The 24,330-nt window shown below is 41.6% G+C and overlaps 2 protein-coding genes across 4 annotated transcripts in view; both read left to right on the forward strand.

The window, feature by feature from the left end:
- The window catches only part of ttc28 (tetratricopeptide repeat domain 28), a 108,360-nt gene extending 104,954 nt beyond the window's left edge, over positions 1-3,406 (forward strand). For all 3 annotated transcript variants that reach the window (XM_056403631.1, XM_056403632.1, XM_056403633.1), the window contains 3 exons: positions 103-210; positions 314-947; positions 1,539-3,406. In XM_056403631.1, the coding sequence (XP_056259606.1) occupies positions 103-210; positions 314-947; positions 1,539-2,655 (1,859 nt within the window). In that variant the 3' untranslated portion in view covers positions 2,656-3,406. The remainder of the gene's footprint in view (positions 1-102; positions 211-313; positions 948-1,538) is intronic.
- A 2,213-nt stretch (positions 3,407-5,619) lies between these two features.
- pitpnb (phosphatidylinositol transfer protein, beta) lies at positions 5,620-23,729 on the forward strand. The gene is made up of 12 exons (XM_056403968.1): positions 5,620-5,656; positions 11,036-11,066; positions 12,176-12,321; positions 13,398-13,489; positions 13,731-13,738; positions 14,599-14,673; positions 15,643-15,726; positions 18,286-18,363; positions 18,481-18,585; positions 19,046-19,168; positions 19,428-19,514; positions 20,707-23,729. Exons 1-11 carry the CDS (start codon positions 5,637-5,639, stop codon positions 19,473-19,475), a joined length of 810 nt encoding a protein of 269 aa, XP_056259943.1. The 5' UTR covers positions 5,620-5,636; the 3' UTR covers positions 19,476-19,514; positions 20,707-23,729.
- Positions 23,730-24,330: the final 601 nt, after the last annotated feature.

Below are 24,330 nucleotides of genomic sequence, written 5' to 3' on the forward strand. Positions count from 1 at the left end.
ATAGATACAGAGAGAGAGAGAGAGAGAGAGAGATCTCCCTCCTTTAAATAGACTGTAGTAACATCCTGAAACATGTTCTCTGTTTCCTCCCGTGTCCGTCAGGTTTCGATCTGTGTGAGGTGGGTCAGGAGGAGGTGGTGCTGAAGACGGGGAAACAGGCCAGCAGACGCACCATGCACTTCGCCCTGCAGTCTCTTCTGGCTCTGTTCGGTGAGCATTTCGCTGAACGTGAACTTTTTCTTTCACAACTGAATCCTGCTGAATCTTTGTCTTTACTCCTCGTACCTCACGTCCTTCCCCTGTCTTATTTTAGACTCCACGGAGCTTCCCAAGAGACTGAGCATGGACAGCTCCTCCTCCCTGGAGTCGCTGTCGTCCTCGCAGTCCGCCTCCCAGCCGCACTCTCTGCCGCTCTCCTTCGGCTGCTACCCGCCTCAGCCCTCCTTCCTGCCCCCCGTCTGCCCGGACAACCTCTCCTGCGACGCCATCTCCGTCTACAGCCTCAGCTCCCTCGCCTCCTCCCTCAGTTTCCTGTCCCGACCCGAGCCTGCGGGAAGTGACATCATCAGCCAACGCTCACATCAACAGGAGCCGGACAGACCTCGCGGCGGGGCGGGCCTCTATGCCTCGCACTGCCACTCAGGCGGCCTGTTACGAGGTCGACTCGCGACTCACGGAGGAGCGGCGGGAGAAGGCGAGGACGAGGAGTACGAGGGTTACTCCATCATCAGCAGCGAGCCGTTAGGACGAGGGGGGAGGGACTGTGACACTCTGCCGCTGCCCGCGGGACACAGACACGGCAGAGGCGGGGCTGGGAGAGGATCTAACGGGGGTCACGGGTATCCCATAACAATTTCCTCCAAGGGAAGCATCAGCACACCGACATCCCCCATTAAAGCTCCGCCGCCGCCTCCAGCTCCACCCGGCCCCAACCTCCGGCAGGAAATGTGAGTTTGATTCTGTTTGTTCAGTCAGAGAGAGTCAGAGACGAGAGATCCAGAGTCTCGTCAGAAAGACGGTTCGTCCACCATGTTGGTGTCGACTGAAATATCTCAACAGCTGTTGGACGGATGAAATCTGGTGCATAGTTTCATATTCATGTCCCACAGGAGATGAATCCTAATAACTGGCCGTCCCCTGATTCGTCCCCCAGCTCCACCAACAGGTTGACCAACTAATCCCAACTAATCCCTTAACTTTTGATCTGGAGCCAAATTCTGATTTGATCATTTTAATTTTGATAAACCAAGTTTATCTTTGGTTTATCATCAGATACCTGCAAAACTAAAGACATCCCCATCAGCCGAGTACAAGTTCAGTGCTAATTACTAAATGTTAACATGCTAATGCGCTAAACTAATGTGGTGAAAATTATTCTTCACATGTGAAAAAATACAATCCTGTCCCTTTGACTTATGCAGCAGTTTAGCTTCTGTACTGACAGTTTCACAGCTCTCTATATTCACAGCCACAGAGTCTCATTATAACTCCTCTTCCTGGGTTTGTTAATTAAGCTCTTTTTTTTTAATTCTTTCCAGCTCGTCTTCTCAGAGGACTGGGAAAGGGAAGGTGAGCAGCTCCGAGTCGGACCAGTCGAGCACCGAGACGGACAGCACGGTCAAGTCCCAGGAGGAGAGGACGGGGCCTGCAGGACAAATGGATCCCCAGGAACTGGCCCAGAAGATCCTGGAGGAGACCCAGAGCCACATGCAAGCTGTGGAGAGTCTGCAGAAAGCAAACCTGAGAGGGAAGACACTGAAGAGGCCTGAGGGGAGAGAGCCATCGCTCTCCACTCCCACTACCCCGACTCTGACTCCCGCTGGAGGGGCACGAGGCTTTCAGCCCTCTGAGACCAGCGCGTTCAGCAGACCGCCCAGCAGAGCCAGTCTGAAAGCGTGCTCCTCTCCCCTCTCTCTCCCCAGTCACCTCTCACCCCTCTCCCCTTCGGTTTCCACACCTCCCCCGACTCGGCCCAAACCTCCATCCCGCTCCTCTTCGCTGCAGAAGATCAGCTCCGGCTACAACAGTCCAGCTCACTCCTCCTCCTCTTTATCGCTCTCTGCGAAGGAGCAGGGTTCGCCTTTCTCCACGGGGTCCCCTGACGTGCACACGCCGGCTCAGCTCAAACTGAGATACCCTACCTCACCTTACACCGCCCACATCTCACCTGCCCGCTCTCCCGCCGGCAGCGCCCCGTCGCCGGCCCTCTCCTATTCCTCCACAGGATCCGTCTCAGCCTCGTCCAGCCCCGCAAACACCCCCGAACCCAACCAGTCCAAACAGGATCATAAAGTCCAGGCGATTCATAACTTAAAAACCTTCTGGGCCAACGCCAGCCAGAAACACGAGGCGCCCTGCGCCGCCAGTTTACTCCAAGGGGGGAATAAAAAAATGAGTACGGTTCAGAAGGATGTTTTGGGTTTGCTGAATCTCTCGCCCAAACACGAGTCTCTCAGCAAAAACGTAGAAAGATCCGAGGACCACAACACTGACAGCAGAACAAACGGTCACCAAAAACTGGAGGCGAAACCACCTCCGCCCCCACCTCCACCTTCTAATGCCCCCACAAACTCTAAAGGAGGCATCAGACTTCCCTCGGGGAACGGCTACAAGTTCCTCTCGCCTGGACACTTTTTCCCTTCTTCTAAATGTTGAGCGTTTGGGTTTTTTGCCCCCAGAGCCAGCGGGTCAATCCTCTGTTTCACTTTCTGTGTTTGTACAACGACAGGAGCTCTCGGTTCGTCAGTGAAAAAACCTGCTGAAGACAAGGATTTAAAAAAAAAAAAAAAAAAAAATAGAAAGAAAGAAAGTGCTGTTTCATACTGACGGTGATTTTTACATGGCATTACTTTTTTTTGGTGAAGGGATGTTGATGTTTTGAATGTGATGACTGTGCCTTCTTCTAGAGAGAGCTGGAAGGTGACGCGTCGAGTCTCTGGCTTTAATTGTGTTTTCATGACTGACGAGAGCGCATGTGTCTCAATGCCTCCATGTACACTGAAGAGAAATTCTGACCTGAGGTCTGTCGACTGAGCGCCTGAGAGAAGGAGAACGTTTCACGTCAACCGAAACGCTCGCTGTGTTTGTGTGCGTTGACCTGAATCTGATCTTGATTTATTGTGTAATAGTTATTGCTCAATGTCATTACCGATGCTTATTGTTGTCATTTATTTTGTAAACTGTGTTTTCCAGTCATTATTACACATTTTATAAAGACAATTAAAACAAGGTTCAAGTAAAGAAATTGTTCTTTTTTTTTATGGGTTTTATTGATTTGAAGTGTGATCAGTTCCATGTTCAGTGTTTCATTCACTTTAATAATGTACAATTTTGCAGCGGTGCCAGACTCCTATTAAGACATTTCTCAATTGTCAAGAAGTGAACAAATAAAAATGTTCCTTTCCTTGTCTTGTTTTGATTATATAAATCCATAAAGTAGCTAAAAAATCTTCACATTATTTCCACTCAAACAAGGAAACAATTAAATGAAAAATCAGTAGTAATATTTATCTCAATCCTAAAAATAACTTCATACAATTGTGACTCACTTTTACTTTTACTTTTACTTTTTTCTTTATACTTCACATCACTACATTTCAAATGGAAATAATTTACTTTTCACTCCACTACATTAATCAACAGCTGTAGTTACTAATTACTTTTTAGATTCAGATTTTCTACTAAAAACTTATCAATGTTTTTTAATGCATTTCCATGGCATACATAGATTAAATCACCTGTTAGAATATGAAGCAGATTAAAAAATTAGCTCCACCCTGACCATCCACAACATTTAGGTACCATTACATATTAATGCAAACGTAATCCAATAATATAATATTTACTTTACTGAACATTTTTAAAGCAAGACTTTTCCAACTTGTAACAGTAAAGTTAAGTAAATGATTTGAATATATCCTGTTCATACTTACTTCTCCTTATCTTTGGCGACACCTATGGTCATTCATGGTAATTGCATTTTTGTTTTTGAACCACTGAGTTCTGTCTCACCAGAAACCCAGTTCTTAAAGCTGTAAAATGCCAACACTTCTATACGATCTCATCAGCTCAATCACCATTGTGTTACCTCATTCGATGATAGATAGTGACTTAAAAGATACGTATTTAAATTAAAATGTTCTTTTAATTCTCTTACTTAAATACTTAAATAGTCTACTTGTGGCAGGTAAGTCATTTTTTGAATCAAATATAACAGTATTGTGATATTATGAGATGGAGTAATGCTAAGTGATCACCTTATCAAAACTCTTAATGGCCTCAAACCCTGAGAAAAGGGTGTTAAAATGTTAGAAAATACATTTTTAGACATTAAACAATCGGACATCACAACCTGAAAGAAGGTCGGGAATAAAATAAGTCCTGCACTCAAAATTTAACTTGAAAGTACAAAGGTATTAGCATTGATATATGTTTAAAGCATCAAAATAAAACTTCTCATTTTGCAAAATGGCCCATTTAGAATATATATATATATATATGTATTTATTATTAAATCTATGTGTAATGTATAATTTAACTACTTAATATACTGCTGGGTAGCTTGTTAATTTCCCCCTTGGACCAATAATGTGTCATAATTCATTATAATTTGCTTGTTGGTTACATTTTGTATTGTTTATAAGACTGTGCAAAGTAAATGCAGCTGTCAGATTAATGTAGTGTAGTCAGATGTACAACAATTTTCTCTGAACTGCAGGTACAGTATAAAGATACACAGCTGTCTGCAGAAAAAACTGGAGTGTTTGGTGTATGGTAATTTTTTTTATGGATTATCCCTTTGCACACAAGAGGTCCCTGGAGGCAATACTGATAAACTATAGATAAAATATGTCATTAGAAAAACACCATTAAGTATGATAAGTTGTCTGACTGTTAGGTATCATAAAATCACCATAAATACCTATAATACAGGACTGTTGTAGTAAAATTACAGCACTGATTAGGGAGGTATTTGCATATTTTACATAAGAAGAAGTAGCTAAACAACACTATAAAAATACTCTTAATACAAGTGAAAGTATTACATTACAAGTTTTATTTAGACCTAAGTAAAAGTACATAAGTATTAGCAACAAAATGTACTTTAATGTACAAAAGTTTACTACTTTATATGCTGTATAACAATGCATCATATTTTATAAACTGATCATATATTTTGTAAAATTGTCATTAACCTTATTAACCTCTATATGCTGGATAAATAATATTACTAAAGTAGGTAACTAGTAGGTAAGTAATAAAATATATGTTGTAAATAGTAAAATACTTCCCTCTGAACTGTGGTGGAGTAGAAGAATAAAGTAGCATCAAACTGAAGTATCAAGTGTCTGAAATTTGTATTTAAGTGCAGTACTTGGATAAATATATATATATATATATATATAATATAATATAACTACTGCCACTACCAGTTGACCATTGTAAATCACAGTTTGGGTCAATATGTTATAATACATAATACAGTCAAACACTGTAATACAGTACATACATGGTGTATTATGAACAATGGTGTGGATTTTTCAGCCAATCAGATTCGTCCAGGGGGCGGGACAATCTTGTTTATAATTCTATCTGGTGTCGACACCCACTGCGCAGCCGCAGCCCGGGTGACGAAGATGGTGCTCATCAAGGAATAGTGAGTCTGAAGTGCTTTTAAAAAATTGCCTTTTAGCGCATTTAGAGTGTCATTTTCATCCGTCCGAGAGCTCATTACTGAAGCGTAAACATGTGTGTTTCGTGTACTGCTGTCGTTCGCTTGATTTTACATCCCCGCAGCCCGTAAAAAGGCAGCTTTGAGCAGGGTGGATCGGGACGTGGATAACGGGACACACCGGTCTTTTTTAGGCGTTGCTAGGGCGAGCTAACGTTAGCCTGAGTTGTAGCAGCAGAGGGGATAATTAGCTTCTTAATGAAAATGAGTTACATAAAAAGACAGCGCTGGTTACACGTAAACAATCTGCGCATTCAGCTTGGTAACATGACTTTGATGGTTATGTATATCGCCCGGTGGCCGGTTAGCGGCGTGTAATACCCATAAAGTGCCGTAATGTGAAGCTTCGCTCCCGTGAGTGACAGATTAAGGTTCCTTCTCCGTCGGATTTACCATTAATGCTAGCTAGCTAAGTTAGCTGTAGCAGCCGGCTAGCTGCTAGCATGACAATTTTCAGACCACGGAGTTCATCTGTTATGCACACATTTAACATTTACTGCTAAGTTATAACCTAATCGGTAGTTAAACTACACGTAACCTTGGCGTTATTAAATGGTTCGGCAGGAATTATCCTCAAATATCGGCCCATACCACATAGCAATTGTACCCTTCAAGCTAGCGTGAGGTTATGGAAGGACTAACTACTTTGCTGTTACTTTGTTGGCGTTAGCATTAGACAGTTAGCCCTTTAACTGGGCGGCTAAGACTAACACTAGAGTAATGCTGCCGCGGTAATTAAATCACTTACATTGGGATTGTGCGGTTTTATATACTTTTTTTTTCAGTAAAGCTAGCTTTCATTATGTGGCTAACGTATATCTGCTCCAGATAACGGTACCTGTTGTTACCGTGATCTATAGCACAAATCTGGTTTCAGTATCAAGTAATACCAGCACCAGGATATCAATATCGATACCGAAATTTCTTACTGTTAAAAGCCGTTGAAATACTATGATATAAGGGAGAGAAATATGTCATGATTTATAAGATAAAAACATTAATTAACAAGCCACTTCGGATGATATTTTAATGACCTCCAAATAATTTTGTCATAACATTAGCATTTCTTATTCTGTCAATCACATGCAACACAAATCAGATTTCAGTTGTAAATAACAAATGTTTGTTAGGAGAGATGTTTAACTATGCAAATGCAGCAGGGCAGAGATGTAAATACTGAAGCAACAAGAAGACGTTTCATGTTCCCAGGATGTGGTCTAATGTGTGATGGATCAGTTTTGTTGGTATCAATTTTAAAAAGAAGGCTTGATCAAGACTACAGCAGGAGCACTGCTCAACACTGCATGCTTTTCAGACAGCAGGTAGATGGAGCAACATTTATCTCAGAGTTTAATCTAAGGTATCAATTGCATACCATTTATTCTCCTCTATAAGACGTACAGTGGGGTCCAAAAGTCTTACAAAACTTTCCCATTTATACTGTACGTCTCAGAAAGTAGCTGTAACTAAGTCAGTACACAATTATTTAAGTATAGCACCTTTGAAAACCTAGGTTGCAGAATGCTTTACAAAAGAATAAATAAAAGCAACATAAGAACTGTCGTAATAATAACACTAACTGTATTTGTGTAGCACAGTTCCAACATGCTTTAACTTAACACTTTTACACAGTAATATCCAGTAATTAGACATTAGACTTATCTCCAGGTTTTAAGACTCATTCCTGTAGCTCTTTATGAACTATCTCACTCAAAGTAAAATCAATAAGGAAACAGACCAAATCATGTCCTTACAAGTTCCAGCGGTAAAATTCATGACAACAGCAACAGCTTTGCATATTTTGATTCAATAGCAACAGTCAGTTTATAGCAGGAATCTTGTTTACAAGGAGATTATCACATATAGAAGGAAAAAAATGTGAATGGAAAAGATGTTGATCAGTTGCCTATAGCCTATATCTTACTCACAAAGACAAAAGCCTGTTCACGATCAGCTTTGCCAATTTCATTTCCTCAGTGTGTCCAAATAGAAGTGAAAGGCATCTAGGAGAGAGCTCTGTCATACCACCACGGTCACCTGTATGATTGTGTTATTAGTGATGCTTCAGTATGATTTTGTCAGCCATAAACTGAACTGTACACTATTCAAAGCCTGGCAGTAAGTGACAGTTAGACAAAGTTAAAGTGTTTGTTTTTGTTTACTGGCAGATGTTGATTCAACTTTACAGTCATTTTTATCCTGTTCACTGTCTCTTAGGCAGCATCTGCATTTGATCACTAAGTCAGCACCAAATTAAATCTGATTACTTGTGCAAACCTGGCTACAAAACCTTCTTTTATATACATTTGCAATACAACGCAATTGTAAAAGAGACATTTTGTGACATAAATTGGTTTTCAATGCAGTTAATACAGTTATACTCACAAGATAACCTGCTTAAACCCACACTGTAAAGTCACCACTTACATAATAATGTGAGAGAGAGTTCTTATCACTGTTGTGAAATCCAGCTTTGCTCATGATAGACACACACATTATGCTGTACATTTAGGTGCATTAGGTCTGCAAGTCATAGTATGGTGTAATTAAGTGATCACTCTGCTATTTTTGATGATTATCAATTAATCATGATAAACTGTCAGAAAACTGTGAAAAATATTCATTATGTTTTAATGAAATTACTTGCTTTGTCTGATCAACAAACAAAAATCCAAAGATAATCACATTAGTGTCAGTTAAAGCAAAGAAAAGCAGCAAAGTAAAACAATTGAGTGGCTGGAGTCAGTGAATGTTTGGCTTGAAAATTGTTTAAACAAATAACCTATTATCAAAATAGTTGAAGATTATTGATTTTTCGCTTGATTGACTAATTGAATAATTGGACTAATCGTTTGAGCTCTAGATTAACTTCACGGTTGATTTTGTAGTTCTGTTAGTCGTAGCAAAGAGAAATGAATCAGACCGCTCATAGTTAAAACTCATCTAAAGGCTGGTTACCTCCTCTGTGTGTTAGCATCCAGGTACCTGTGCTGCAGGTGTCTGTGATGTCTGAACTGGGATTTACACTGGAGCTTATGTAACTACAGGTTACAAGGCCACTTGAACTGTGACTGGTCAGCTGGTGCTAAACCATTCAAACAGTTTTGCCCTTCATAATACAACGAAACACACACCAGTGCAGACCCTCTCTCTGCCGCCTGAGGAGTGTAAACACAGTTAATTTGGGTGTTTAATGAACGCCTGACACTCACTGCTAATGCTGCAAATAGCAAGCAGCTTTCTGTGTCGTTCATGTCTCTCCTCCATTTTTAAGGTTTAAAACACTTCACATGGTCCGTTTTTTTTTTTTGTTTATTTTTCTGGCACATCAGGATACATTTCTTATCAGTGAATAATCAATAACTGATTAATCATTAACATCCGTAGTTGTACGCTAAAGAGAACTGGTGTCATTTCAGTAGTTAGGGGTGTGAGCGTGTCACAGGCCTTCAGACTTTTAATCTCCTGCAGAAGACGATGGTGAATATGACAGGAAGAGCAGGTGTGTCACTCGTGGTTCCACTGATTAATTTCTCATCTCGTGCTGACATATGCTAATCAGGGAAATTAACAGGTGTGTAAACTTCAGTTGGAGCGAAACCTCCGAGCTCTTCACGGCGCAGGATTAAATCTGCTCAGCTGTAACATGGTCAGTCTGCTCGATTTGTTGCGTTTTTGAAAATCTCATGCAGTGGATACTTTTGCACATTTGCCAGAGCCAACATGTTAATTTCTCTCCTGTTACAAAAGCTGCAGCGCGCCGCACACCACCGCCAGCCAAAAGCACAAACACTGCACTCTGCCTTTGTTTTTACAGTTGTGCTACATTGTTCCTCCACTTACATGACTGTCGGTGCCAAAACCTGGTTTTTGTCTTTGAAAGTTTTATGTATCGTGACAGGTTATTTATATATTATGAAGTATTCTTAATATAGAATACAATATAGTGCGTAAAGTTGTTTTTTTTTTTTTTTTTTTTTTCCTGAAGAACAAAAGAAGTCGTTGAATGACACATAAGAGCTGGGAGATGCAGATGTTCAGGATGTTTTGTTGGTGGAGCTTTACGGCTACTTTCATTATTCATTACCCGGCAGTTATATTCTCAATTCTTCGAGTAATTGTTAATTTTATAACGTATAAAAACAGTATTACGATTTCTTAAAGCTCAAGATAACATCTACAATTTGTCTGACCAACATCCCAAACCAGAAGGTTTTTAATTTACAATTAAATAAAACATGATCAAGAAACTGGGGGAAAAAATGACTCAAACATTTAATTGATTAGAAAAATCATTGCCAATTTGTTTTCTGTCCATTAATTGTTTTGAGCTGTTAAAAGTTCCCTCACACCCTGACCTGTGACCTGTGTCCTTGCAGTTTTTATAATAGTCTACTCTCTCTTAATTCTCTTGGCTATAAAAACATCATATAGTGGTTTTTCAAGTTGTTTCAAGTTCCCGCTCAGGTTTGAGTTTGTCAGACAGATGGCCATATTCTCAGCCTGCGTCGCCTCATCAGTCAGTGTGTAGGTTAAGGGTGGGGTCCTGAATCTGCCAATCACAGCAGAGGATTTGTGTGGATTGCGAGAGGAGAAAGAGGAAGTGTAGCCCGAGAGAGCAGAAGAAAAGTCCTCTTTTTGTGTGTGCAGTGAATGAAGCTGTAATATCCAGATATAATCAGCATGCTAGTTAAACTGCAGTTTCAGCTGCTGTAAAAGATATTTAATTGTAATTTATACAAGTATTTTGTGTTGGGGGGGGGGGGAAACAACTTGTTTTTAAAACCATGGTTGTCAGTATGAAATACATGTAACCACCCGAAATTAAATAAGATAAAACATTAAATATTTAACTTCTTAGAGGGCTGCACTATTACTGGATAAATATAAATCTTTATTAATTAGCTTTATATTACAATTATCCAGATAAAGCTCCGTTTGTTGAACTCCTTTGCATCAGTTCATATTTTCATATATTAGTATTTCTTGTCTGTAAAAACAAAGCCAGTCTTAGTGTTCTACTTCAGTTGTGCTCCTCAGTATTCGGGACTTTCCTCTTCAGTTTTTCCCAAAGAGGGTCAAAAGTTTATCCCACAACTTCTTGCTTTTCCATGTCTGGTCACGGTGCGTTCAGAGACTGTGATGCTTTTTAGTGCTCGAGCATTTGAACTTAAATCTGTGAATAATCACAGGAAATTAAACAGGAAAACACCACTTTCAATGAATTAGTTACTAATGGGTTTAACTTATTTGTTTCTCTCTTCATTTCCTGCCCCACCTCTCCCTTTCTCTCCCCTCTCTCAGCCGTGTAGTGTTGCCGGTGTCTGTCGAAGAGGTGAGTATCTTTACCTCCATATCCTCTTTATTGTTACGTGACAAGTCACTGTTTGATAATAAGAATGTAGATTGCAGCTACAGTATGTTGAGCTGGTCGTAGCTTCGTAATGATTTTCTCCTGTACACAGAAGGCTCGGCCACTCAGGCTTCAGTCTGGGGCGAAGACAGAATAGCCTTTGTTAGGGAGCACTGGTATTTGTGTGACAGGCTGGTGGTGGCGTTCGCAGGGAGAACTGGACCCAGCCTTTTAAAAATATCTCAATCTCTGTGACATCTCGCTTTTAATAGCGCTCACATTTTTATACTCATTTTTTTGAGAACATACTTAAACTATTTGGCCTCAGTAGAAAGAGTTTACCACAGTTTGTTCAGTTTTCATCTGAGCGCAGACTTTGTTGTCCAGTGACATCAGACACTGGCCCGAGTTCACAGTCTTCTATACTTAGTGTCTGGCAGCAAGAAATGCATCTTTTCGACATGAAAATAAAGATTTTCTGTAGAATGAACACAGGCAGAGGCCAAGCTAGTTTTAACATTCCTTCACAGTAACTGTATCAGCAGTGACATCCTGTCAAAAGCACCCTCATTAGGCCTCCAAGTCCAAATGAAGGCAGGAAGTTTATTTTGAAAATTAATTGCAATGTCTTTCCCGTAGACGGCAGAAAAACAGGGATGTCTGTTTAGTTTTTTTTTTTTTTTTCCAGGTTGATCAAAGCATGATTTGAGTTTATAGCTCGCTGCCACCTTGGTTGTTAATGGATTCATAAATAGTGGATCAAGGCGCACTAATGCAACAACACAGAGCCTCACAAACACATGTGTCTTCACCAAGATGACAACATCTCTCCTTTTAGATGTCAACTTGTTTGTCATTTCCATATTTAAAAAGACAAGTTTGAGCTTTTTTTTTTTTTGTTTGTTTTGAAGAGTTTAATACAATCTATTTCTCTGTGGCCGTCAGTGGTACTGCGTCTCTACAGAGCCTGCACTGGCCTCAGGGACTCGCTCAGTCTTTGCCTATTCCAGCAAATATTCACAGCAGTTGTCACAGTAGTTGTCGCTGTATATTCAGGGTGTGTCTTCTCCTCTTGCTCCCATTTCTCACAGTATCAAGTAGGGCAGCTGTACTCTGTGGCTGAGGCCAGCAAGAATGAGACGGGAGGAGGAGAAGGAATTGAAGTACTGAAGAACGAACCCTACGAGAAGGATGGGGAGAAGGGACAATACACACATAAAATATACCATCTAAAGAGGCAAGTCTGGAATGAAGTGGGGTTTTTTTTTCCAGGGTTAGAGCTGGGTATCGAACTTCAGGAGTAAATGAGTAAATCTCATCGGTGTCAGTGAGCCAATCAGCACGCAGCATGCTTGGACCAAGATCTAATAATGCTGTTGATTGGCTGTTTATTCACAAGAACACATTTGAGTGTTTAAAGAGACAGAGCTTAAAGGCATAACTAACATTCGTTCTGTATCTCCTAATTGAGGGAACACCATTTTGCGACAGCCATAAATAACAGCTCCTACTTAGAAATCTTTATTTTTTATATCTACCTTCTGCACAAAGCAGGTATTTATCGCATTGTTACTGTCTTTGACCAACTCCCCAAACAGGTAACCTAAGTGAGTAAGGCACATAAAAACCCGGAGCAGTGGGAATAGCAACACGATCTGGGTTTGTTTTTCTGTTTTTTCTCCATCTGGACGTTGTTTGTTTGGACCACAGGAAGCTGTTAACACACAGAGCGCCGGCTGCCAGCTGTTAAATCTGACGGCAGGACTGTACTGGCAGCCGTCTGATGGGAGACGTTAGGTGTGATGGTTACTCCGCATGTATTACAGCCACAATAAGCAGCTATTTTCACTGACGCAGCTTCACCTTCACAGTGCAAACACCGTTTCTCCAATCTGTGATCACAAATGCCAAACGAATCCAGGAATATTTTCATGTCTCAGTCCTGAAATAGCTTTGAGGCCTTCCTCCATAATGAAAGGTCTAATATGCCAACTACATACAGACAGAATACGCCTGTAGCAGTAGGAGGACGGAGGCTGCTCCCGTCAGGTGTTTCCTCTTACTTTGTCCGCCCTCTGTGTGTTGTACGACTGCTTCTTTGATGACGCAGGAAATAGGTGTTGTACGTTGTTTTTCGGACCAGAGCTTCAGCTCAGTGCCACCATCAGCAAAAAAGGAGGATTCATTACAAGCAGACAAGACAAAGAAGGATGATTGGAGGCTTTGAGTGACACTGCTTCAGACCTGTGGATGTGGTAGTTCTCATGAAATGACGATGCACTGACTGTCTGTCTTCTGTCTCCCTCCCTGCAGTAAAGTCCCAGGGTACGTGAAGATGATTGCACCAGAGGGAGCATTAGTTTTTCATGAAAAGGCCTGGAACGCCTACCCGTACTGTCGCACCAGTAAGTTCATGCTGGAGGATAAATCGCTTCATAATCTGTGTCTTTTCACCGCTCGCATGATGAACATGAAAGGTCATAGTTGCATGGTATTCATGGCTTCTCAAAGATTTTATGCATATTATACATTTTATATATTTTTCTCTATGCAATTTAGAAGTGTTTAAGATGATAAATGTCAACCTGATTTTTGATACTGATGCTTTTTTTTTCTCTCTTGTTTCCCTTTGTCCTTCCTCTGCAGTTGTGACGGTGAGTTGTTTTTGCCAAACTTTTATCTGCACGTATTTCTGAAGAGCTTCTCTCAGCTTCCTTTTGTATTCAGGACTGTAAGTCATTTTAGTCAATACAGAGGCACTGAAGGAAGGAAAAAAGCTCTGAGGGACAGGACAATTTATTAAGAAGAGGCATTTGTCCCGTCGTGTCCTGTGGTTCGACGGTTTGCAAACCATTCTTCTTGTGTGGAGCAGTTGATGCTCCCACAGAGGAGGTTGAACAAAAGTCGCTGCTGCAACACAGATGTCCCTCCTGTCCCTCCATCCCCTCAGAGTTCAGCCCTGACGAGACGTCTAGTTCTGGTCGTAAAAACACACCTGAAAGCTCAGTAAAGTTTAATCTGACACAAGTTCCTCTGATCGCTGCAGTTTTATTAAAATAAATAGATTTAGCTGTTTTTAAATCCTGGTTTGATTTGGGCCTTTAGGTCGAGATGGTGTAGAAACGTTTCTGTTTTTATCTTCTCTCTCTCTCTCTCTCTCTATCTTTCTCTCTCTCTCTCTCTCTCTCTCTCTCTCTCTCTCTACCTGAAGTTTTTCACAGCCTGATAATGCTGTACTTTATCTGCTCGCTAACTACTGTTGCTAGGGTTAAATATAGATTCAAGCTGAGCAGTGCAGCATCGCCCGTGTTGTTTCAGTCTAAATGTCTGATTGGTTAATTGGATTTAGCCGTAGGGTTTAAGTACATCTCTGAGAAACTCCATTCATGCTGTTCTCTGTCCGGTTTGTCCCGGCTGAGATCAGCTGTACCTGTCAGTCTGGAGAAATACCTGCTTTCTGCGTAAAGGCTTCAACTTCATTTTTAATTTCTGTACATTTCTTCCTGTTTTTCAGAACGAGTACATGAAGGACGACTTTATGATAAAGATTGAGACGTGGCACAAACCTGACATGGGAACAGTAGAAAATGTAAGTGAGCAGAAGAGTCTTAATGTTTAAAGGGATGAGTGTCGCACCGCCATCGGACGTGGTCAGGTGACCTGTGAGAAACGGAGGCTGCGTTGCACAAAACACCTCAAGTTAAAATTTTCGTTTAAGTCTGAGTTAAGATTTTGACTTCTCCTTAAATTGGCATAATCTGATTATTAGACCCAAGGTTGAGTCACACACCCGAATCGCTGCATCATTCATTCTGCATCAACATTTCCCATAATGCAACATGAGAGCATTTTTCATTACACTGATAAACTATATGCGCCCGGTTTATAACGCAGGCTTTCTGCAGAGGTAACCCTGATGACATCACTGGGGCTGAAACTAATGATTATTTTTTTTGTTGTTTATTTATCTGCTTTTTAGATACTCAATAACTTATTGATCACTTATTGTGAAAAATCCCAGAAAATAATGAAATATGCCCCTTAAAAAGATCGAAGTGTCACAATCCAACACCTAAAGATGTTTCAAGATAAAACAGAGAAAAACAGCAATTTCTTGTCATGTTTGTTTTAAACAGTTACTGAAATAATTCTAATAATGGATTATTGAAATATTGCTGATTATTGTTCCATTTGTCTCATTGATTAATCGGCAAATGATTTGAGCTCTGGATATCAGGGTTATCTCCTCAGACTGTAGACAGCTGCTCTCACAGACCGTCATGACCTCATGATGAGTAAACATTACCTCGTGTAAAATAAGTTCACCTAGATAAAAACCAGTTCCACGCCGCCCCGTGGGCTGAGCAGGTTGATGCGCGTGCACAAGCTACAATACAAATAAACCCGTGTGCGTCTGGATTTAAATCTCATTTGATTTGCACACAACAGATTTGAATGAGCGTCGCTGAGGAGGAGAAATGTCCCTTGTTGCCCGTGTTGAGTTCAGCGTGATCTTTCACGTTACGGCTCTAATTGTTTGTCTTTCTCTCGGTGGCAGGTCCATGACCTGGACGAGCAGACGTGGAGGACTGTGGAGGTGGTTCCCATAGATATTGCAAACAAAGAAGAAGTGGCGTCTGGGGTGAGTTTTTTTTTATTTATTTATTATTTTTATAAACCACGAAACTGAGATGTGAAAGTATTAAATCAGTGGATCAGGTGTGATCATTATATACAGGTGAAGCACGCGGCACAATGAGCAGGTAACTGACACCTGAGATTTCCAGCAGGATGTCTCCACCCTGAGGAGGAGTGTGGTCACACAGGTTGATGGAGGAGCCAGGCAGACGCCTTTTTATTTATCCATACTTATCATGGCAGATTAAAGGATCAATCTCCTCCCTCTGATTTCTTCTTGTGGCAGTTGTTATGACGACTGACCCTCCCGGCATGAGAAGTCAGGCTGCGTAGATGTGATCAATGATGGCTGGTTTTAAAACGGGGGGGGGGGGGGGTGTTCTGTATGGACTGAATAAAAATCCTAATTTGACAACTATTCACGTCCTAGATGCATGAAGGTCATGACAACATGTTTTATATTGAGTCAGAAGCTTTCACATTTTGCACAGTTTTAAATCAGCAGGAGTATCAGGAGTCAGTGATCATATCCTCAGCTGCTGACGGTCGATATGATCATTGATTGGCTGATTAACAGCATGTAATCGCTGCTTTCCCGGCTGATTCGGTGTGTGACTGTTTGTTGCGTCTGCAGGCCAAATAAATAAAAGTATTTCATCTCTGCTTACGCAGACCGCTCTCTCCCTGGACTGCAAATCAGACCATTAAGGCCTGAGTGGATGATGTCATTAGCTGATCATCCATCAACATTAACAATCAGTGAGTGACTCTAATGCAGTGCAGACGCATCGCAGAAAGTGTTCCTTCAGCTCCAACTGTGAGTCTCAAAATGTACCTGAATCACATTAAACCCCCCCCCACTGCTCCCAGCAGCTGGTCTGCAGGAGACGCACCTTTTCATTTATCTGTTACATGACATTATTATTATTATTATTATTATTATTATCATTATTATTATTATTATGTGTCTTTGCTGAGCGGTTCAACACTGTGGCATTAACCTGAGAATTCAGTTGCTTTGGCAACATTTGATTTATGTCGCCAGGTTTTGATGAGGAGAGCGAGCGTTGGAAGTAAAATTCTCATTTTATGTTAAATAGCACAAATAGATAAAACTCACCGCTGCCGTTTAAAACCACTTAGGAAAAACCTGAACCGTCGTGTTGCCCACGGTTTAAAATCTAAAAGGAGGCTTTAAGCCATTTTCATCCAGGTGGGTCACAGCGTTTCTTACACTGGCTCCTCCACAATAATGACTTAAGTGGATCAGTGTTGAGGCCGAGGCTTAATCTGAGAGTCCATCTGCTCCAGGTCTTCGCCACTGTTTCCCCACAGACCTGATAGATTAAAACAGCACAGTGAGCCTTGAGCTCAGGGGACGGGGATTTGGGGGTTGGGGTTGGGGGGGGGGGGGGTTGCAGTGTAAAGGCAGTGTTGCGGTTGCTGATTCTTCAGTGTTTGAGAGCGGGGGTGTGAACACTCTTGACTGCACAGCTTCAGTATGAGCGAGTCAGCACTGACGGGTCTCAACTTGTTGTGGAGAATGTGGAGGAGTTCAGTGCCTTAATGAAATTACACTATGCCATGTCAAAACTATTTTTCTTATGATCCAATGAGTTTATCAGGATTTTCTCAGGCCTTAAAGGGAAGTCTCACAGATTTAAAAAAAAACAGTCAGGTGCCAATATGAATATTGCAACAGGTTTCTGTTGCTGGAGATTAAGAGATCCTTTCCTCATGTGCTTCATTCATCATCTACAAACCTTGTTCTGTGTAAAATAGTGAATATGAGGCAACAACACGACTCCCTCTGTGTGTGACGGTCTGTCCCCAACAGCTCAGCACGGAAACACTGAGGAAACACAAAGAGGGAATTCTGTACTGAACACTGGAAATCAGCTGCTGAAGCTTCATTTTAACCTCGGATCAACTTTAAAATCACTGTGGGTTTCGCCTCCCGTCACTTAACGTTACATAGGAATCACTTAACGTTACATAGGAATCACTTAACGTCCAGAATGACGAGGAGGAGCAAGTGCAGCGAGCAAAATCTGTTTCTGTGTAAATATGATGACTGAGTATTGTTTTGAAAAATAGTGAACTCGTCCTGTAACACACAAAAAAAGTTCAGTGAAGAAGAAGAAGAAGACAGTAAGGCAGCAACCGTGGATGGAAACATTGTGTGATTTAAGATTCAAAAAATCAGCTTTGTAAATGTTTTATGAGGAAGGAAAAGCATTCAACAAGTTGGTGCGACGCTCTCAATGCTGCAGAAACAGAAACAAAACACAAGATCTCAGAGGAAAACTCTCTGGTCATTTCCTTCTTACATGTTCCAAACATCCAGATGATAAACAGCCGGCTTTTCTTCTCTTTAAAATCTCTGATGTGACTCTTTGTTTTATGTCTGTACTTGACTCTTGTGAATTAGTTCTGAGCACATTTCCTGCTGTCGACAAAACGGCAACAGCAGTTTCCTCCTGCAGCAGCTGTGGGCGACAGGTGGGGCTCAGGTACAGGTTTGTTTCCTGCCGGGTGCTGATGTCTCATCGGTCTCTTTCAGGACTATAAGCCAGAAGAAGACCCCGCTCTTTTCCACTCTGCCAAGACGGACAGAGGACCTCTGGGCCCTGAATGGAAGGTACCTGACACAGGAACAGAAAGCAGATGTTGAGAACATCCTGATGTTCACGCTCCGTCCTCCTGGAACCTTTGACTGACCTGTGCTCTTCACTCTGTGTTTTTCCCTCCCTCAAAGAACGAGCTGAAGACAGACTGTCCTTACATGTGTGCGTACAAACTGGTCACCGTCAAGTTCAGATGGTGGGGTCTGCAGACCAAAGTGGAAAACTTCATCCACAGGGTAATGCAGTGTCTTCTTATTCTTCATGTTTTAATCGTAGTTTTTAAAAGAAAATTATAACTTATTAAGTCTGTTAACTTCAACATGTCTAACATGAATTTTGAGCTTGTTTATGCTTTGCCGTGATTTTCGGTGACGGATGTTGTTTCTGTTTTGCACAGCAGAGGGAGACAAAGCTTTCAGAAGCATGTCAGTGTTATTTACCGAAAATTCCTGCACCTGTAGGAGAGAGAGAGAATTAAAGCACAGTTGAGGTTGAAGAAGAGATAATGAAGGGCAAGAGCAAAGCAAAAGTGCATCAGCTGTAATTATGTAAAAATAGTTCACACCTCCTGCTTGTTAAATATGGAAGTGGTAGATGGACTGAAGATGGAAACGAGTCCCCTGCTTCAGTCCTGCATGTTTCTGATCTTTAATCCTTTTTTAACTTAGATTTAAATTCTTTTCCTTCGCTCCGCAGCAAGAAAAGCGTATTTTCACCAACTTCCACCGCCAGCTGTTCTGCTGGATCGACAAATGGGTTGGTCTGACCATGGAGGACATCAGGCGGATGGAGGAGGAGACTCAGAAAGAGCTCGAGGAGGTAATTAACTCCTTAAACACACACACACACACACACACACACAAACTTCAGCTGGACTCTACTGTGGCTTGAGTTCGAGGCAGAAATAAAAGAATGCAGTAGAAATATTCTAATTGTAATTCCACATGATTTCTGTTGTGAACGATGAATTCTAATCGTACAGATGATCGTGTTTTGCTCAGAGCAGACGGCCGGAGCCGACGCAACACATTTAAATCTACTTGAATTAACCCTTTTTTACTCCTGAATTTCACATCAGATGCGTCAGAAGGGAGATGTGCGAGGGACCTCTGCAACAGACGAGTAGAGGCCCGTCACTGTAGGTCAAACACTAGAGGCAGGCTGAGTAAGTCTCTACAGAGGAGCAGTGGTGCAGCTGCATGGCTCATCCTCCGCCACGTCACGCCTTTCATGAACTCCTCATCCCCCCACCCCCACCCCCCACCTGCTCTCCGGCTGCTGTCTAACTCCTTTTTCCATCTCTGGGTTTGTTTGTTTGTTTGTTTGTTTGTTTGTTTGTTTTCAGGTCTCCTTGTGCTTCACGTCTCTTCTGCTGTGTTTCCTTTTCTTTTTCATCCCATGTGCTCTGTTCTTTAACCAGGACGTGAACGTCAAGTTTTCCTGAGTAGCAGCGCGTCGTTGTTTTTGGAGTAAAGGTGACATGAGTAGAGCCGGGTGCTCGTTACTCGTTAGTTAAAGCCGAGGAACCTTCCTCATTTACTCACAACTTAGGAAACTTTTATAAGATTTTCATTTCAACATGTCTGTCAAATATCTCAACAATAGTATTATCTGTCCACATGAAATTTTGTACAAACATTCATGGTCCCCAGACAGTGAATCTTATTAACTCCAGTGATCCCCTGATTTTTTTTATTTACTTATTTACTTATTCTTCCTCTACTGCCACATGAGGTTGACATCTGTGATTTTTAGACATCCATGTGTCCCTCAGGATGAACTGTAACTACTTTTCATCTTGCACCATCATCAGCTCAAAGATTCAGTGTCCTGCAGAACTGATTTTCCCATCAGCCTCAGCATGTTAGCATTTAGCCTCACAGAGCTGCTTAGTCTTTTTCTACTGGAGCCTCTAAAGAAAAGAGTCGTATCTGATGTGCCTTTAAAAAATCTAACCGGACCTGGTGCCGGTTTGGGTTGAAGGACAGCGTCTCCAGAAAGAAATCCAGGCTTCCTGGTTGTCCACGCACAAAGAACAGGGCCATGGTCGGTCTGTAGTGTCTGTTCATAAACCCATCAGTCGCCCTCGCTCACACTCACTAACGTTTTCTTTCAGCTCCGTCACTCTCTGTGCTTTCACTTCGTTTTCCCTCCTGATGTTTCTGTGGTGATCACCGTGGTGATAAAGATAACGACTCACCTCGCTGAAATGTTTTCCCTTTTTTCGTTTTTTAGAAGTCAGCTGATTTTCCTGCATGTGCATGGCTTATTGCATGACAGATCTAGTCTGTGTTTTATTTTTAATTTTGTTTTTTTTTAACAGAACTGAACATTAAACTTCTCTCTCCGTCCCACAGCTGCGTAAAACAGGTCCGATTCGAGGCACCAGTGCTGCTCATGAGCAATGAGGCAAATCAACCAAACCCTGTCACGATGATGTCATCCGAGACACGTCCACCACGATGAGGAAGTGGCCCTGACGTCGCCTCTTCTCTTCCTGTCTCACATGATTCATTGGGGGGTTTGACACGATTGGTTAACAGTACTGTACAGATCCTACCCCAATCACAAGCCTCCTGTTCACCCCGAAAATAAAAAACATGGTTTTGCATACATTTAAAAAGAAAAAAGGAAAAAAAAAACTCTTTGCACAGAACGTTAATTGCCTGATATGTAATTGTTAGTTGATTATTACAATGGGCTTTGTTTTTATTCAGGTGTGTAAACCGTGACTCAGAAAAGTCAAGCCTTTTAAATTAATTAGAATGTTGTTTTTAGCGAAACAGATTCCCACAAAAATTGGTATCAGATGACTTTAGCAGGTATTGGACCATGTATCCCCCCCCCCCTTGTATTATAACTGTCTGTCTCCACTTTAATCCGTGTCTCCCCCCTCAGTATTGTCTATATTCTCGTCCTGGTAAACTTTGTCTAGACCCCCCCCCCCCCCCCCGTGTCTCACTGTCCCCTCTGTCTGGCAGTCGGTTGGGAATACTGATGTTTCTGTTTTTATTTTTCTTTTACAGTTTTGAGTTTTGAGGCTAACCCATGTCTGTTTATGGTTCAAAGCAGATATAATGCTCATGCATGATAGGTAATTCTTTGCTATCGTTACCCCGCCCCCCCGCCCCTCCCTCCTCACATGCACACACGTCCCACATTTCAACATGCACACCGGCCCTCCTCCCGCTCTCCGTCACAAGTGCATGTGGACAACAGCAACTCCTCAGTAAACTGTCGTTGCATGTGTGTAGTCGCTGCAGTGCAGCTTCGCTCAAGTGGATTGTTTGTGTTGATTTTAGAGGGGGGGGGGAGGGGTTAGCGCCCTCTAGGAGAGTCTGTACAATACACCTGTGTGTTAGCGTGTGCATCTGTGTGCTTGTTTGTGTTATCAACTGCCTTCACTCTTAAAGGACTGTCACTCTTGGGACTGAGACGAGAACGTTCAGCTTGATATGGAGGCGTGTGCGCTCAGCCTGTTGAACTCGGCTTCATGCTGTCGCTGCATGTCCTTTCTCCTTGGCTAGGGCTTTAACTGGAGGCTCCCACTGCCTCCACACAAGCTTTTCTTCTTCTTCTTTTTCTTTTTTTAGGCTAAAACAAACGAGGATGAGAGTCTGTGCGTTGCCGTGTGCATGAATCAAGGCAGTTTTTTATATCTCTCTCAAACTACCGTTTCCTCTCTCAGCTGACAGAGCGAATGGGTCCAGGCAGATGTGCGATGTGTGTTGCAGCTGTGGATTGACAAGCGTTCTGAGTGCATAGCTTTTATTTTTTATTTTCACCATGTATACTGAATTTTCAAGCTTTTCATCGACCTTAGCTTGGAGAAGGTTTGAGGTCGGTCTGAGCTTTTTCTTGACTGGTTCTAGTTGAGGATGAAACTGCTTTGGCGAAGCTTAGATAGATTTGACTCTTACAGTGCAGATCGGTGTTGGGTGATCTAGTACGAGCCTTGATCTGGAAACAGGTGGTGTCTTCATCCTGCTCACACAACTTTTCTTTTTCTTTCTTGTGGCTGCATTGATTGAGGTTGTAGCCGTTCTGTCGCAGCGAGAGCTGAGTTTAGCCGTCTTTACTTTGAACTTGTGCGGATCCCGTCGGGCTCTAGGTGAAAATATTTAGTGATTGTTTTCTATGATCATGACGTAGCTTAGCGCAGTTCTACAGCTGCGATTTAAGACCTTGTTTATTCAATCAGGTATGAGTGTCTCCAAAATTTCTTAGGTTTTCGTTGTGAGCTATCTGTGTGTGGTCTGTGTCGGACAGGTGCAAAGAGGGTTATAAGTGTACTTTAAACTAGAAGTGGACAAACTGTACATACAAACACTGACTTGAATGGGGATATTCACAGCTACTAGGCGTTGTCAGGTCTATCATATTATACTGTACTGCTACAAGTAACTTTAAGGAAGTCGTGATGTTGTCAGAGCAGCTGACGTCAGCTCTGTGGACAGTGTGCTGTGTGTGTGTGTGAAGTGGAGCAAACTGTCCACGTGTTGTTGCTCATACCACGGTTTAACTGTACCTCATCCATGCTTACGAATGTACAGCTACGAAATAGATGTGTCAAACTATGCAGGACGTTTCTGACCCGCAGGAACGCTGACATGTTTCACACCTGCACAAGCATGACGCGGACCCGTTATATCATCATTACATGAGGACAGGTGGATTTACTAAAACTCGATTTGATCTGCATGCTCAACACTTTTTCTTTTTCTTTTTCTTTTTTTTTTGTATTCTTTACATTTTTCCTTTTTTTTTATTTTAAATTTCTTTTTCTCTCGATTATTCTCCATTTCCGTTTGATCAGTACATCAGTGCTTTTGAGAAGCTCTTGAACTGCATCAGACAAGAAGGGAACTCCTGTTAAAGGGGCGGCTCCTCCTCAAAATCAAACTGGTTTCAGCTCGACCTCAGATTCACCGACGAGGAGTGAAAAGCCTGAGCGAGTTTGACGCTGACGGGAGTCGCCCCGGAGAACTACAACAGGCTGTGTGATGTTCAGTTTCGTAGCATTACCAGTGATGCCAGCCAGGGTATGACTGTGAGGGGAGGGATAGAAGCTTAGGGAACAGATGGAGTCCAAAATACTGTTTTCTTTATTGTAATCATGAATAAGCACTTGCAAAATCTACTGTTTATTTTTTTTTTTTCTTTTATGTTTTCTTTTATTTTTTGTTTTTGAAAGACAAAGATTCACAATGTATTCAATTTTCTCTTTTCTGATAAGGCAAAATTCAGGGGAATTAGTAGTGAATGTAAAACAATTAGTTCCTTTTTTTTTTTCTTTTCACGGCTGTCGAGCTGTGACAGAAGGTCTAGACAATGGAACATAACAGAATATCTAATAAATTTGAACAAATAAGAGAATCAATGTGCTGTTTCCTGTTTGTTGTGTAAGGAACGTGTGACTGAGTGTTTTATTGTTCACCACACACTCGCTCTACAGATCTTAAAGTTGCTTTACAGCCCGAACACTGAAATATAATCAGTCTGAGCCTCACAGAGACGTTGGTTCCTGGTCGGGACGTTATATTTATTTTCATCTTCTGATAATTACAAAACTGTGGAAAGACAAAAGAAACAAAAACAAAAAAAACAATCCAAATGAAAAAGTTTAGGTTCCAGCTTTGTTCAGTACACACTCATCACATCACTTTACACTGACGCCACCAAACTAATACCAACATGTTGTTCTGATCAGATTCACCACAATTATGACGACAAACAGATATCCTCACATGTATTGTTGATATCTGCCGACATGTAAACAGGCTGGTCGATCCACAGTTATACCTTTAAACATCCTTAATAACATTTCTCATCATCAAAATAATATTCTTATTGGTCAGAATGTCAGTTACAGGCGTCAACACATTCTTACTAGTAGAAACTGTATTTCAAGATACCTACAACTTTTATTTCTCCTAATCAAAGTTCAGTTTGAGAAATCTTTAAATCCTTAAACAGAATAT

The sequence above is a fragment of the Seriola aureovittata genome, chromosome 18 (genome assembly GCF_021018895.1).
Source record: "Seriola aureovittata isolate HTS-2021-v1 ecotype China chromosome 18, ASM2101889v1, whole genome shotgun sequence".
NCBI lineage: Eukaryota > Metazoa > Chordata > Actinopteri > Carangiformes > Carangidae > Seriola > Seriola aureovittata.